Source organism: Notechis scutatus, chromosome 2, assembly GCF_049901735.1.
Source record: "Notechis scutatus isolate UNSWTSFEM ecotype Mainland chromosome 2, rNotScu1.2, whole genome shotgun sequence".
NCBI lineage: Eukaryota > Metazoa > Chordata > Lepidosauria > Squamata > Elapidae > Notechis > Notechis scutatus.
Genome location: NC_142010.1, coordinates 115195409 through 115210230, shown reverse-complemented (window position 1 = coordinate 115210230; position 14822 = coordinate 115195409). Strand labels below are relative to the sequence as shown.

Below are 14822 nucleotides of genomic sequence, written 5' to 3'. Positions count from 1 at the left end.
GGGGGGGGTTTTTTTGGGGGTGGGGGTTGGGTGGTTTGGGGGTGGGTTGGGGTTGTGTGGGGGGGTTTGGGGGGGTTTTTTTTTTTTTTTTTTTTTTTTTTTTTTTTTTTTTTTTTTTTTTTTGGGGGGGGTTTCTTTTTTTTTTCCCCTCAGCTTATGAGTCCAATTGAGCCCAATATTTTTGTTGCTAAGCAAGATAGTTAAGTGAGTTTTGCTCCGTTTTAAGACCTTCTATGCCAGTTGTTAAGCGAATCACTGAAGTTTTTGAGTTAGTAACACAGCTGTTAAGTGAATCTGGCTTCCCCACTTTGCTTTTAGAAAGTTACAAAAGATTATCACATGACCCCAGGATAGATACTGCAATGGTCATAAATACATGCCAATTGCCAAGCCTCAAATTTTGATCACATGACCATGGGGATGCTGCAACTTTGTGTAAAAAAGGTCATATGTCACTTTTTTCAGTGCCATTGTAACTTTGGTAATTAAATGAATGGTTATGAGGACTACCTGTGGGTATTATTTATGTGCATTATTTGTACAACTTCAGAAAAAGAAGCAGAGAATATAACAATGGCACACATATAGAGCCCCTGTTTTTTCAGTATTTTATATTGCAAGTGGATGTTAATAGTAACGCAGATCAATGTTTTGTACTGGTTTCTGATAATTTGCTGCCAAGGATAGTTGATATGTGGCATTAATATGAAAACTGCTTATAGGAGATAGAAGGAAACAATCCAAATCAAAAAATAAACCATGAAGCATTTAAAAATAAAGGTTTTGGAATGAAAGTCAGACTCTGGATTAAAATACTGAAAATCCAAAAGATAAGTATTGTATGCAAAGATACCTAATATTTATGAACTAGAAAAGTTCTGCATGAAAGGATTTCTATTTCTTTTCTATTTGGTGGGGGGTGGCGGACAAATCCCCCCCTATTAAATACAGTCCGGAAGGAGGTTTAAATAAATCAGCATTCAACCAGCCAATCAACTTTTAAAGATAGGAAGCAAAGAAAAACTGAAACTTCAAAAAATGAATTTAAAATCCAGGCATACTTAAGAAAATGAACTGCTGGAGGAAAGATGGATGACCAGTGACTTTCCAATGGTTCTCATAAGGAACTGCAATCTTCAAGATTCCTCTTCCAAGGTATGTTCACGGTCATCCAAAAGCTAACTTGGGTCATTCCTACATGTTCCCATTCAAATCCAGGGAACAGGACTGCCAAAGAATCAGCTTTAGCAGCAAATCGACAAAGTTGACAGGAGAAAGAAAAATCCCTACTGTTTAGCAACATCTTAGGGTAAGAGTCCACACTTTTTGTTTTCTAATTGATTTTTTTCCTTTTTCTTCTTTATTTATATAAAAAATAACAGAAGAAAAATGAAAAGTTCTTCAAATAAAAGCACATTAATCTTGTGAGACCATCACCAATACAAAATACATGGTTTATACATATCATAAAGTACAGTTCTATGTGTATATGGATTTTACAGACTAAAAAAGACCAAGTATTTTTATGTCACATTTTGAGAAAGAAATAATTCAATCATATCTGTTTAGAAGCCAGATTCCCATCTGCTTAGACAATAGACTAGCTATCCCATTTGGAAAACTTACACACCAACATTCAAGTGAGAAAATCAGACTGAAGAATTAGAGTAAGAAGGAAAAGCTATGTGCCTTTAAGATTCTTCGAAAACTGATCCTCTTTCAGACCATCAAAATAAGCAGAAAAAAACCTAGACACAAACCGTGTTAATTGCTTTATTTTAAAATATGTATCAGCTTCAATCCTACAGGCAAGTGATAGTCAAACTTTTCTCTGTAATATGTATTTCTTACATATAAGTTGTCAGTTTTGTTCTAAATTAACCAAAATTCTTATTACAACCTGATCTTCCTCTATCAGTTTTTCAAGATGCTGATAGACAGTATACTCTACTGTATGTTTTTCTCTCTCAACCAAATTTTGTTCCATCTCTTCCATTCAAGGAAGTGGCAAAAGCAAGGTCTTTGATAGCCAAGTTGTCGTTGAAGGAAAGGCAAGAAAGAAAACACCTGAAGTTTCAGACACTGAGCACTTTAATGCTATCAGGATACAGAAGTAGTCAAACATAATTTTAAATTGAAGAATGTAGGCTATCAGTGTCCCATACATAAAAATTTCCAGAAAAATAATATCTATAAATTGTAGCAAGTACCTAGAGGAAAAACATTTTCTCTTTCAATTCTTTGACTATATGAGTAGTCACAAAAAATTAGCTAAATCTTCACCTCAAGAGAGTCCTGCTTCATATTCCTTTGGATATAGCTCTAGAATAGACCATTGCCACTTCATTATCTAAGAAGTTTCCTGAGTTCAGATGTAACAAGAAGTGTGGTTTGTTAAAAGACAGAATCGTTGTTTCTGAGCTATTCCTTATAGGTATAAAAGATGGGAAAGAATGAGTCAATGGTTTGGCTCATTCAAAAATAAAAGCCACTGCTTGTTATTTGTATTCCAGAAAATAGGAAAAAGTGACAAGAAGACTAGAAAGTCTAAGGCAGGAAGGGGACAATGATGAAGTACTACTGATTTGCTCTGCCTTGATCTTTTTTTGTGGGCACAATCACCAGCTATATCTTCACAATCTTTGGGCTCTTTAGCAGGGCCTGCATGCTGAAGCTCCCAATTAGTCCAGAACACATGTCTGCCTCCAGGATATAAAAAGTTCTACAGATAAAGGCTAAGTTCTGCTTTTCTCAGCAGAAAAATATTTTACTCAGGAGCAATATATAACACAACAATATCCATGTGCTAGAAAGGGCAAGGAGCATTTTAGTAAAGCAAAATTCTGGCATTAAAAGAAATAAGAGAGCCGACTTCTCTGCACCTCACTATAAGAAGTCCTTAGGTTTCAGGTCTACTTAGAAGTTACACCTCACAACTATTTTTTTTCCAGTTTGCAGCCTAAGGCAAGCTTCAAGTCTTAATCCTTATCCATTAGAGGAATGCTGTGAATAAATCCAATAAATTCATGATTAATTATAAGTGCATCTAATGGTTACTCATTCTTGCATCAAAGTACTGTTGTTATTTCTGACTGTACTACCAAAATGTTAATATCATGTATTAATAGCTACTCCACTTTGAAAATCAAAATTATGTATGAATAATCCCCATACAATCTGAACAACTTTCAGACATATGCTGTAGCAGATTCTGAACCTAGATGAGATTTCTTATAGCTTACCTACTAGATGCTTGCACATTACCTGCATGAAAATGAAAGATCAAAATATTGAGCAAATCCAATTTAAGTAGCAAGAAATGAGAAAGAGCTCTGCTAAAGACTAGAAAGATGCTGCCAGTCAGAACAGACACAATATGTGGCCAAATGGAGAATCAGACTGATCTGTTTAAAACAGATTCTTATGTTCTTATGGAATGAAGAGATTATAGATTACTATAGTTACTTTTTGAAGCATATTATGTGAGATCAGCCTAGACAAATAACCTGTATGAAATCTGAAAGCAGTAGACAAACAATTGTTTTATTAAACTGAGAGACATTGCAGAAACAAGATCTGAAGAGTCTGCTTCTATCCTGTGTGTCTGTCTGTGTGTGTGTGTGTGTGTGTGTGTGTGTGTGTGTGTGTGTGCATGTGTGAGAGAGGAATGAACAAATGAATGAATGCAAGTGAACAAGACTTGGAAATACTTGAATATAGCTTTCTGTTTGACTATGTCATTATTTCTTTTGATCACCTGTTGTGCAAATCTGTTGTGAGGTTAACTGGGAAAATTTGGACTGAAAAATGTAAACAAATCATCTTCAAATCATCATCTTGAACTTTGTCGAGTTCAAATGAAGACTGCTGTAGTTTCCTCTCTAAGAGAAAAAATTACTTTCCCCTCAGCCTCCAAGAACATTGCCCTATCTACTATACCTTAATAATTACTTCTGGAAATTTAAATGCCTTTCTTTCAGCATCTCAAGTCCAGGACACCTCTCCCCCCGCTCTCCCAAACATCTCATTTTAAAATGATTTGTGCTAAATATTCCCTTCAAAGAAAAAGAAAACAGGCTCAGGCAAGGCCTGAGTCTCTTCAGTATTTCTTGTTGTCAGGATTCTTCTTGTTGAATAGGCTGACCTTGTTGGCAGAGGAAGACTCTAATTTCACTTTATCCATTAAGGTTTTCTTAATGGCAGCTGGAGAGACTTTCTCCTGGTCAGCTAAGCACTGTAGTTCCCTGTTGAAGACAGAGAGTGGATTAAACAAATCAAAGAACACAGCTCAAGGGGTGTGTGAGAGGGCTTTTTTTTTTTTTTTTGCTATGTGCAAGCATACCGTGTCCTGATGCAGGATGCCTCTACAGCATTGATGAGCAATGAGCGGAAACCACCACTCTCTAGCAAGTGGAGAGCATAGATGGTAGCACCTCCTGGTGAGCAAACATTGTCCTTAAGCTGTCCAGGGTGCTGCTCAGAATCCAACAGCATTTTGGCAGCTCCCTATGGTATTAGGTAGACAAGACAAAGGCAACTTAGGGGATAGGAGCAATGTTACTTTAACCTATATTTAGCTGAATCTTTGAGGGAGAAAATGTAAATTGTGGCAGACAAGAGTTCCTTAAAACTGCAAATTGGCCATTGAATTAAAAAAAACCTGACCATACATGATTGAATGATCCAATAGTATTTCTGTTTCTCTGTACCGTACTTTCATAGCTAGGTGGTAATAGGGTCCTTCTTTGAATTTCAAACACCAGTTTTTAAAAAAAAATAATTTGACTGTTGAGGTAAATCCCCGTTAGGAGAATGAGCGCATACAGGGAGACGTATTTGAGAGAAGTGTTTGAATAATACACACACAGTACACAGTTACACTGTACTTTTTTCCTATCAAATATCAGGAAGCAGAGTAGTCAATGACCATTCTGATAATCACAAGCTAAGATACTGACCAACAAGGCTTGAGCTCCCAATCGGACCGCTAGCCTACGAGGAAGGCCCATCTTCACTCCTCCATCTGCCAGGGCATCCAGGGCTGTGAATGCCTAGGAAATCAGTAGTTAAAAAGAGAAGTAAACATTCTGGAAGTGGAACATAACAATGCAATGTATTTTTCTGATTAACCTAAATCATGACTATTATCCTTCTCACCTTTCCTATTACCTACTCTATTGGTATCTTGTGACTATTACTTGTTGGTTGTATCTTATGATTTATGATTGTATCTTATGATTTATGATTTATCACTTTATTGCTTATATGTATACTAAGAGTTTATGCATCAGAGACAAATTCCTTATGTGTCCAATCACACTTGGCCAATAAAGAATATTCTGTTTTATTCTAATCAAAGTTCTTCAATCCAGTGCCATCTAACTGTGCAACAGCTACAATGTCAAGAATTTCCAATTAATACAGACTGAGGCAACTGCTGTATTCTAGAATTTTAACAGTGGTTCCTTGTAGATAGCCTAGAACAGTTTAGAATAAATCACCTAGACTAATAGCTCTAATGACATCTAGGAAATCAAGTACTCAGTTATAAAGCCTCATTCTCAAATATTGCAAGCCAATCTGCCTCTTCGTAAAATAAGATATAGCATAAAATTAGTTACATTTCTGCATGTAACCGTACCCTCGTCCCCACCCAAAAATTTTATATATTTTTTGAAGAATTTACAGCAAAGATATGGCACATACATAAGCAGGTCCACTGCCACTGAGTCCTGTCACGGCATCTATCAAATCTTCTTCCACTTCAGTGCAGAAGCCCACACTTGCCATCAGCTGTTCTAAGAGCTTCCCATCTTCCACTTCTGCATGTGTGCCTGTGGCATAAACAGTGGCCCCTTCCCGCACAATGACTGGTGTATTTGTCATGCATCTCATCACTTTTGGGGTGGGGCAGAAGGCAGAAAGTTTCTTGAGATAAAAATAAGAGGAACAATTGAGAATACCGTACTTAATTCAGAACTTTAAAAAAAAAGATCTGACAAGTGCTCTAGAACAGGGATCCCCAACCTTTTCGACGCCGCGGCCCGGTTCCGACATCAGCTGGGCGCCGCGCCCGGTACCAGCGTCAACTGGGCGCCGCCATCTTTTATGATGAAAAGGCGCTTCGGTGACGTCACCGAAGCGCTGTTTTCATAAAAGATGGCGGCGCTTAGTCGCTTCTGGTGAGCTTTTTCGGGTAGAAATGGCTTTCTACCCGAAAAGCTCACGAGCGCTGGCGCCGCCATCTTTTATGACGAAACAGCGCTTCGGTGAGCTTTCTACCCGGAAAAGCTCACCAGAAGCGCTTTTACCAAAAAGATGGCGGCGCCCAGCAACCAGCGGCCCGGTAAGGCTTGTTCCGCCGGTACCGGTCCGCGGACCGGCGGTTGGGGACCCCTGCTCTAGAACATTCATCTGTGCCAGGTTACTGACAGGTAGGGAAGAATCCATGCATGTTCATTTGGTACCCATATAATATCTCTTTATATCTTTAAATGAAATGTGGCCTGATGAGGGCAAAGATTTCAGCTAGGAACCTATTCTTCTCCCTAGGCACTTTTCTCTTATTCATATATCAGAAGATCCTTACAGAAGAAGTACTGAAAGTTTTAAAAGCATTGCATCTGCATTCTCCAACTTGGTGTCCTCCAGATGAATTGCAATTCCATTTTCCTAACTGAGGGTTTGATTATTCTAGAAGTTGTAATCCCAGCACATCTGGAGATGCCAAGTACAGAAAAGCTAAGTTATACATTACAGACTCCTGTCCAACTGCCCCATTTGCAATTTAAGGAATGTCCATTGATTGGCATATTATATATGATAATTTATCACAATTTATGATAATTAGACACATTATGAGAATTCAATCAGAATAATATTAAATGTATACAAATGTAGAACAACTTATGTTAATTTATTCAGGTTGATAACAATTTATTAACTCATAATAATTTAGCAATTCATGCTAATTTATCCAGATTAAGAATCACAATTTCTGATAATTTATCCAGTGCAATAACTTATGATAAATTATCTGGGATATTAATTATGATTTATGATAATATATAACTTATCCAGGATAATGATTTATGGGAATGTATTAAATTATGGTAATTATCCAGATTAATATTTTATAATAATTATACCATAATTTATTAATTTACGCCTTACTAATTCATGGTAGTTTATCTGGGTAATACTCCTAATAATTTATCCAGGGTAGTAATGATTTATAATAATATATTAATTCATAATTTATTGAGTAATACCCACAATTCATGCTATGGTATAATATTCATAACTTATTACAATTTATACTAATTTAGAATAATTTATGCTATTTTTTTCAGGTTGATAAACATAATATATTAATGCCAATTCATGCAGGCTGATAACCAGCTTACTTACAAAGCTATTTACTATATCATCAACCGGAGATTCGTTTCTTCTTCTTTCTATATAAGCAAAGCAATTATTTGTTGCACTATCACCACCCACATTATTAGTTTGTTTTTCAGAAATGTCTGCTAGTTGCCCTTCCCTTGCACATCTCTAGGTCCAAGAAACCTAACATAGATGAGTGCTGATTCTCACCTTTTCAATTGAGTTGATAGTAACACCAGCAGCACACGAGACTACAATATGTCGATCTTCTATGTCTGAGCCAATTTCATCCAAGATGAAGGGAATTATGGGAGGTTTCACTGCCAGAAACAGGACATCACTGTTTTTAACTGTCTCCTTGTTGCTTATGGTGAAATTTACACCCATTTTCTGGAATTAAGAAGTTGCATAGCAATTGATGAAGCACCTCTTTCTTTGTGCTGAGATTATAACAAGGACATTTGAATTAAGCATGAAACCAGGCAAGCTTGGGCACACATTTATTTTCCTAGAACTACAAAGGCAAAATAAACTTGATAGATTAAAGCCAAAATAATCTCACATCTTGATTTTAAATGGGCAAAAAAATGAGGCAAACATAGAGGTTCAACTGTTTTGACTACTGGGGCTGGGATGAGGTTTTTTGATTGAAATAACTGCAGCAGCTTGTATACAAACTGAGATAGAGAGGAACTTCTTGAGAAGAATCATATATCATGTTTGGAACGTGTTCAGTATCTAGATGTATATTCAGTTTTAACACTTATGGTAGTGCTGTTTTACCATGTGCTATGATGACTCTAGCACAGATAGTCCTCAACTTAAAACAGTTCATTTAGTGACCATTCAAAGTTACAACAGCACTGAAAAAAGTGACTTATGACCATTTTTCAGTTACAACTTTGTAGCATCTCCATAATCTCATGGTCAAAATTCAGACGCTTGGCAACTGGTTCATACTTATGACCATTGCTGTGTCCCAAGGTCATGTGATCACCTTTTGTAACCTTTTGACAAGCAAAGTCAATGGGGAAGCCAGATTTACTTAACAACCGAGTTGTTAACTTAGCAACTGTAGTGATTCACTTAACAATTGTGGCAAGAAAGGTCATAACATGGGGCAAAATTAACTTAACAAAGTCTCACTTAGCAACAAAAATGTTGGGCTCTATTATGGTTGTAAGCTGAGGACTACCTGTATTTATATATGAAAATTTTATAAATAAATTTTATAATCAAAACCACAATCTCAGACAGTCCACAGTTTAACAAGAAGTCTGGTCTCAACTAAACTCTAGGAATATGATATTCCTGAAGATAGAAACTAAGGATTAAACAATGTATTATGGACATAAATATAACACGTAATTCCTTTAGCAATGTCACCATAAATAATAACAGAAGCAAGGCAGTAATTAAATGTATCAAATCTTCTCCATACATTTATCTATTTGCAACAGAAGACATGCCCTTTGAATAAATAAAAAAGGATTATATCTTCCTCCCAACAAGTATTTCCACGCTAGTATCTCATCCTAAAGTTATTTTTCAAGTGAAAAATCAAAGTATAAGTAGACCTTGAGAAACAACTGTAATGGAGCCTGCCCATTATGATCATATGTCATGGCAGTCATTAGGTGAAAGGTGTCACCTAACAACCCCCCCCTCCCATCCCTGCTCTCCCCAGTGAAACATAAAAAGAACATGCGGGTTACTAAGTGGAGTGTGGGGTGCTTCCTGAGTGGGGGAGGTCTTGGAGCCCTCATACAGACCCAAGCTTGCCTGCCCAGGCCCTCCCAAGGCCTTCCCCATCGCTGACACCCCGTGCTCCACTTCCTGTGCCTTGGGTGTTCACATGCCTCCTCCCACTCCCACTGATCCTCCCAGGCCTTAGATCTGATTCCCACCCCACCCACCAGGAAAAATGCCCTTCTCGCTTACCTTTTGAAAAACTGTGAGGCCTTCCAGATTGATTTTCTTTTTTGTGTGGCCACATGGCACAGTTCTGAAAGTAGCTACCATTTTGTCCCTCCCACAAAATGACAGTCACTGCCAAGTTCTGCACAGTACTGCAGAAGCTTTCTGCCACATTCAGAAGCTTCTGCAGCACTAAGGCAGCAAAATGAAGCAATTTCTCTGGTGGCCAACATTTTGTTTTTCCCACAAATGGGTGAGATAAAATGGCATCTGCATTTGGATCACCATTGCCTGGTCCAGGGACACATGGCCTGCTTGCCTTCTATAACCTGAGGTCCAGAGAGCTTCAAAAGATAAGTATGGGGCATAATGGGCGTATTGGGAGGAGGCTCAAGTGCTGTAGGGTTTCAACGGGTGGGATGGGGGGACAGCAGGCCTGCTGCAGCCATCATAACTTTGAAATGGGGTCATATGTGATTTTGGGTAGTCTATCATAATTTTGAATATCTGTTAAATTGCCTGTTGTACCTTGAGGATCACCTGTATATGTTTTTCTGAGTAACATGTAGCCGTACTATTTTCTCTCAATTTTTCTTTTTTATATGAGTGAAATATATCCCAATTCTAGAATAGTAATAGAAAAAGTTCTGACTGGGAAGTTTAGTTCCTGTAGACATAAATCAGAGCTAAAAAATCCTAAACTATCTCTGCACATGGATGAAGCATGAAATGCCCATATTCTTATTGGAACTACAAGCCAGTATTCTGGTTTACCACTAAACGTATGCTGCTCCCTGTTGTTGCTATCCCATCCATTGGATCCCTCAGTCACAGTTTAAAAAACCTGTACGCTCTGTGGTTAGGTGACTAAGATGTATAAACTAGGAATTCAACTTTATTCATCTTGGAACAAGCCAGACTGGTGCCACAATTTTGTTATTGGCATCAGGATATGGGTTGTTCCAAGATAAACCACCAAGTTTCTTGTCAAGCTATGCAAGGAAATCAAACCAAAAAACACCTGATTTGTTAGTTGCATTCCCTGCCAGGAGTCATCAGTGACATCAATCAAAGTAGTGTGCACATCATGTATGAAGAGTTCAGTATACAAACACAGCTACCAAGAGATTTAAGAGAGTTTTGAGAGCAGAAAAGAGGCATTTTAATATTTCAAATGCTATAACCTACCCTCAAGCCTGATACTGTTGGGAGATCAGTGTCTGGTGAGCTTGCTGTTATCTTGTGGGCAGCCAAAATCCCTAGAAAAATAAATATTATGTTTCATTTTGCTACATCTTATTCAAGTGATGATTCAGTTCTTATTATCAGAGGCACAGTTAGTGTTTTACAGCTCCTCTTAGATGGGCTCCTCCAGTGCCGAGAGAGTTCAGATGCAGAGTCCCACCAGGCTGAGAGAAAGGGAAGAGGAAGGTCACCTAGCCATTTCTTCCATGCTATTACAACAATATATGCCATGTCAGGAGTTCCCTTCTCTATTTGAAGTATCATTTCCCCCCTTCCTGCTTGACCCCTTGACTCATAGGGAATTCATTTCCCCTCCCTAATTGCATGAAACCCTTTTTATTTTTATCATGACTGAATAAATCTAGATGACCACTAGAGGACACTAAAGGATCTTTCTTTACTGCCATCTAGTGATCAATTAAATTTGTGCTGCCCAGTTGTGGCAGTCGTCCAATCAGGTTTGTTGGAGCCTGGCATAACCTGCTCTGCCTGCCCTCCTCTGTTTTCATGATATTCTTGCCACTATCATCACATCTCTTCTCAATACACCCATTTTGTTTTTGTTTTTCCAAATTTTTTTTATTTCAATCTACATATAACAACACATTAACAGTGTGGCATCAGTATACCATACATCTCTCATTGCATTATATTCATATTAATTCATACTTCAATATTTATTTTCAACCTTACTCTCTCCAAATGCCTACCACCATATCAATTAAACATACCTAATAATTCCATTATTCAATTTTCTCATACCTAATAATTCAATTATTCAATTTTCTGTTTTCATTTTATTTTTTTTAATGAAAAATTCTCATTTGGCAAGCAGTGTGGTTCCAGGTTTCACCTCTCAATACAAACATGACCATAGTTACCTATTCATTTTATTCGTTTAATTTCATATTGCATCATCCTTGTCATTATTAAATATTAAGCTTATATAGTTGTTTTTCAATCAGTATAATTTTTACTACCTCTTATCTAATTGTAGATTTATATTTTTTTTAAGTGAAGAGATCCTGAAATTTATTGATACAGTTTTTAAAGTAAAGGAAAATTCTAAACTAAGATAATATATAAGCAGGCAAAGTTCATGCAGAACTACACTCTTGAGAACTTTGTTTTTTAAATCTATGGAAAGTTCTGTGCTGTCATTGCAAAACAATTGCAGTGTTTGCAGTTTTATGACCAGTGAGCTACTCTTCTAGCCTGTAATTATACTATTTCATAAGAAGTTAAAAAAAAACAACTCCTAGAAATTAGGAGGGGCTTCTAGGGTTCTGGTTACTGTGATACAAGTATTTAAATGCATCTCAGTTTCTCCTAAAAATATAGCATACATATATCTGCTTGTATCTCATTAACATTTTCCCAACAATACTGTAACAAGTTAATCTGGAGAGAGTTGTAATATAGTAACATGAATTCCAAAATACAAAAGAAGATTAGTTTCAAACTTGTATCTAACTGTATTCCAATAAAAGTAGCACTATGTCTTCATTACAATAAGTTCATTACACAAATACAAAGCATGCTTGAATCAAAGAAAAAATAAAGATCTGTGAGACAAATAGATATGTGACCTGATAAAAATTGAATACCATTTCTAATGTTTCAGAAATGTTACATTTAAGCTATTACAAGCACATTACACATGGTTAACTGAATAATACAACTGGCTTGTCTGCACAATATATTAAACCAAAAGCAAACAAACTACATGGCATCTAACATACTGTGCAAACTTGTAAGAAAATTGCAGAAATAAATGTAACACTGATGTAGCAGTGAGTTTATTGCAAATCAGTTCCAATTTCTTGCATTTGCTTACCTGCTGCGGTGAAGCCCTTCGCTAAGGAAAAGGCGAGCTGCCCCGCACCGATGAATCCCACACTCATGGTAACAAGTTTCTAGAAGTGACCTAATGGATCCCTGGTATAAACAAAAATTGAGAATATCATCTAAACGTGCCGATGATAGTAATATAATTCTTGCAAATTCCAGCAACGATCTTCAGATTTTGCACTGGGTTTAGAGAATGGGTAGATTGTTTATCTGGGATTTAAAAAAAAAGTTTAGAAGGGCTACTGCAGGATCCCTAACTAACACGCACCCTCAACTTGACATGACAGCTCGTTTAATCTTTTTCCTAACTTGGAGCCGGCTCCACCACCCACCTGCTGCTCTGCTTTTCTTCCTGCCCATCCTACCGTCCCCCGTCCCCTTTGCATCGCGGATCGATCCTTTCCATACTCTTCAGCTTCTCCCCTTACCCGGCTCCCCCCGCCACCACCAAGGCGTCTTTATGGAGCCCATTTACCCCCTAGCGAACAAACCTGATACTCCCACGTGTCTCGTTCAGAATCGGGGGGGGGCGTTGAAGAGAAGCCGTGGCAAAGCCCAGGACAAAGATAATTCCTCAGCCAATCCGAATGAGAGGGTGTGGCTTCCTTGCCTTCTCCTTCAATCAGCTGCCGAGCAAGCGCATCGCCCGCTAGCTATTGGAATAAGCTTTGTTTGCAGTTGCATCAGTCGACCTTCCACGGAAGCCGCGAAGGACTGATTTCTTCGAGCGATGCTCAGGCTTTGTTTTTTTTGCCGGTAATGGCTGCTGCATCTTGGGCGTTTCCATACGATACAAATACGGGTTCACGATTGCGCTGCTTCATGGGAATTGTAGTCTCTGGTGGGGAAAAAAAAACCTGCTTGAAAAAAATTGATGATAGAAAAATAGTGATACCCCTTAAATGCGGGGACTTGATTTAAAGTGTTTGGAATGAAACTTGCATGGAAATCACATCGTTTGATCTGACAGCAGTATTTTCTAACTGCAATGTTGCTAATTCAACTTTGGGGAAGAGTTGGGACTTCCAGTAAGGTATTTTTAATACTCGCCTTGGGTATATGCAGCATCTTGAAAACTGGAAGAGGAATTTCCAGCTCTCATATAAAGTGAGTTCGTTACGGAACGGTTATTGGAATGATCTGAAATACTCCTTCACGGGTTTCTTGCCACATATGCTGAATTGTTTAGTCTCTTCCCAGCCTCCCCAATCTCTCTATTGAATACACATTTTATTAAGAATTTTAATTACAGTAGTAAAAACTAAAACAAAACTTAAAGAAAATACAATGGAAAGAAAGAATAGAAAATGCAGGAAAAAAGAAAAAAAGAAAGGAGTTACCCGTGATAAGATGGGTAGCCAATAAATTAGGTAAACAAATAAAAATTTAATTAAGAAAAAATAAGTGTATAAAGAAGTTTACTCATGAGGTTTTTTGTCTGCTGTAGTTGTCAGCTCCACTTTCACAGAGCCATTTTCAGTTCACAGTACCTCTACAGAACTCCACTAATTCGTAGCTACTTCTTAGTCTGACATGAGCCCTAAAAATATTTTCTCTCTCTCTCTCTCTCTCTCACACACACACACAAAAACATGTTTTTATGACCCTTTAATCCTTTCCTTCAGGGTGGGGTTGGGGAAAACAAAATGGAGCTGAGTGTTTACTGGCCAGATGACTTTCCTGATGCCTATGTGCAGTTCACAGCAGATATTTTCTCTTTGCACCCGGATATAAATATAATATTGATATTGTGCAATATCAGAAAATTACTTTTTGCCTTTGCCTTGTCTGCTGATATTACTATTGTTTTCTATTGTTATTGTTTCCCTGTTGTTGTTTTTGTCTCTTTCATGATTTTTGTGGAATGCTAACTACCTTATTTAAAAGGTTTTCCTAAGTTCCAGGCAGGACAAAGTATTAGGGTACTCCCCCTGTGTTCCCAATTGCATCATGAATATATATTTCCTAAATATATGTTTTAAATAAAGGAATGTCTTTTTTAAAAGGATGATATAGATCTCCTTCTTGAGCACGGGGTTGGACTAGAAGACCCGCAACACCCTTTTCAACTGTATTATTATATGTTGTATGTTCCAGAAGATTATAGTTAATATAAGATACAACAATTTGACTTCACTATACTACAGTATGGATTTTCAGAAATATTAGATTGAATTAAAAATGCTAATATGGAAGTAGCCAACTTTATCTTCTAATTCACTACCATTACTAATGTTTGCCTTTAGTGTGTGGTGGTGTGAAGCACCAAAAGGTGATATCAATTTGTCACTTTTTAGTACTTCACACAACTTTCTATGTCATCTGACTTTTTTGTTTCGTGACCAGTGGTGGGATTCAATTTTTTTTACTACCGGTTCTGTGGGCATGGCTTGGGCATGGCTTGGTGAGCATGGCAGGAGAAG

General features: G+C 37.5%; 1 protein-coding gene across 3 annotated transcripts; it reads right to left on the bottom strand.

Annotated features, from left to right (window-relative positions):
* Positions 1-1759: 1759 nt before the first annotated feature.
* On the bottom strand, positions 1760-13146 carry PYCR1 (pyrroline-5-carboxylate reductase 1). Of its 3 annotated transcripts, none has more exons than XM_026667331.2 (8): positions 12891-13146; positions 12386-12486; positions 10492-10562; positions 7597-7776; positions 5707-5928; positions 4959-5051; positions 4343-4506; positions 1760-4244 (listed from the first exon to the last, which is right to left on the bottom strand). In XM_026667331.2, the coding sequence occupies exons 2-8, from the start codon at positions 12450-12452 to the stop codon at positions 4100-4102; spliced, it is 942 nt and encodes a 313-aa protein (XP_026523116.2). In that variant the 5' UTR covers positions 12453-12486; positions 12891-13146; the 3' UTR covers positions 1760-4099. The 3 variants fall into 3 exon arrangements, with proteins under 3 accessions (XP_026523116.2, XP_026523118.2, XP_026523119.2); XM_026667333.2 differs by having other exon boundaries at positions 12732-12910; XM_026667334.2 differs by having other exon boundaries at positions 12828-12910.
* Between the last annotated feature and the right edge of the window lie 1676 nt (positions 13147-14822).

What these genes read in the sequence shown, in the direction of transcription:
- PYCR1 (XM_026667331.2), bottom strand. Translation starts at nt 12,452, where the DNA reads ATGAGTGTGGGATTCATCGGTGCGGGGCAGCTCGCCTTTTCCTTAGCG. An exon ending in GAAGGGCTTCACCGCAGCAG is followed by an intron (nt 10,563 to 12,385) that starts GTAAGCAAATGC and finishes TTATTTTTCTAG; the next exon opens with GGATTTTGGCTGCCCACAAG. An exon ending in CTATCAACTCAATTGAAAAG is followed by an intron (nt 5,929 to 7,596) that starts GTGAGAATCAGC and finishes TTTTATCTCAAG; the next exon opens with AAACTTTCTGCCTTCTGCCC.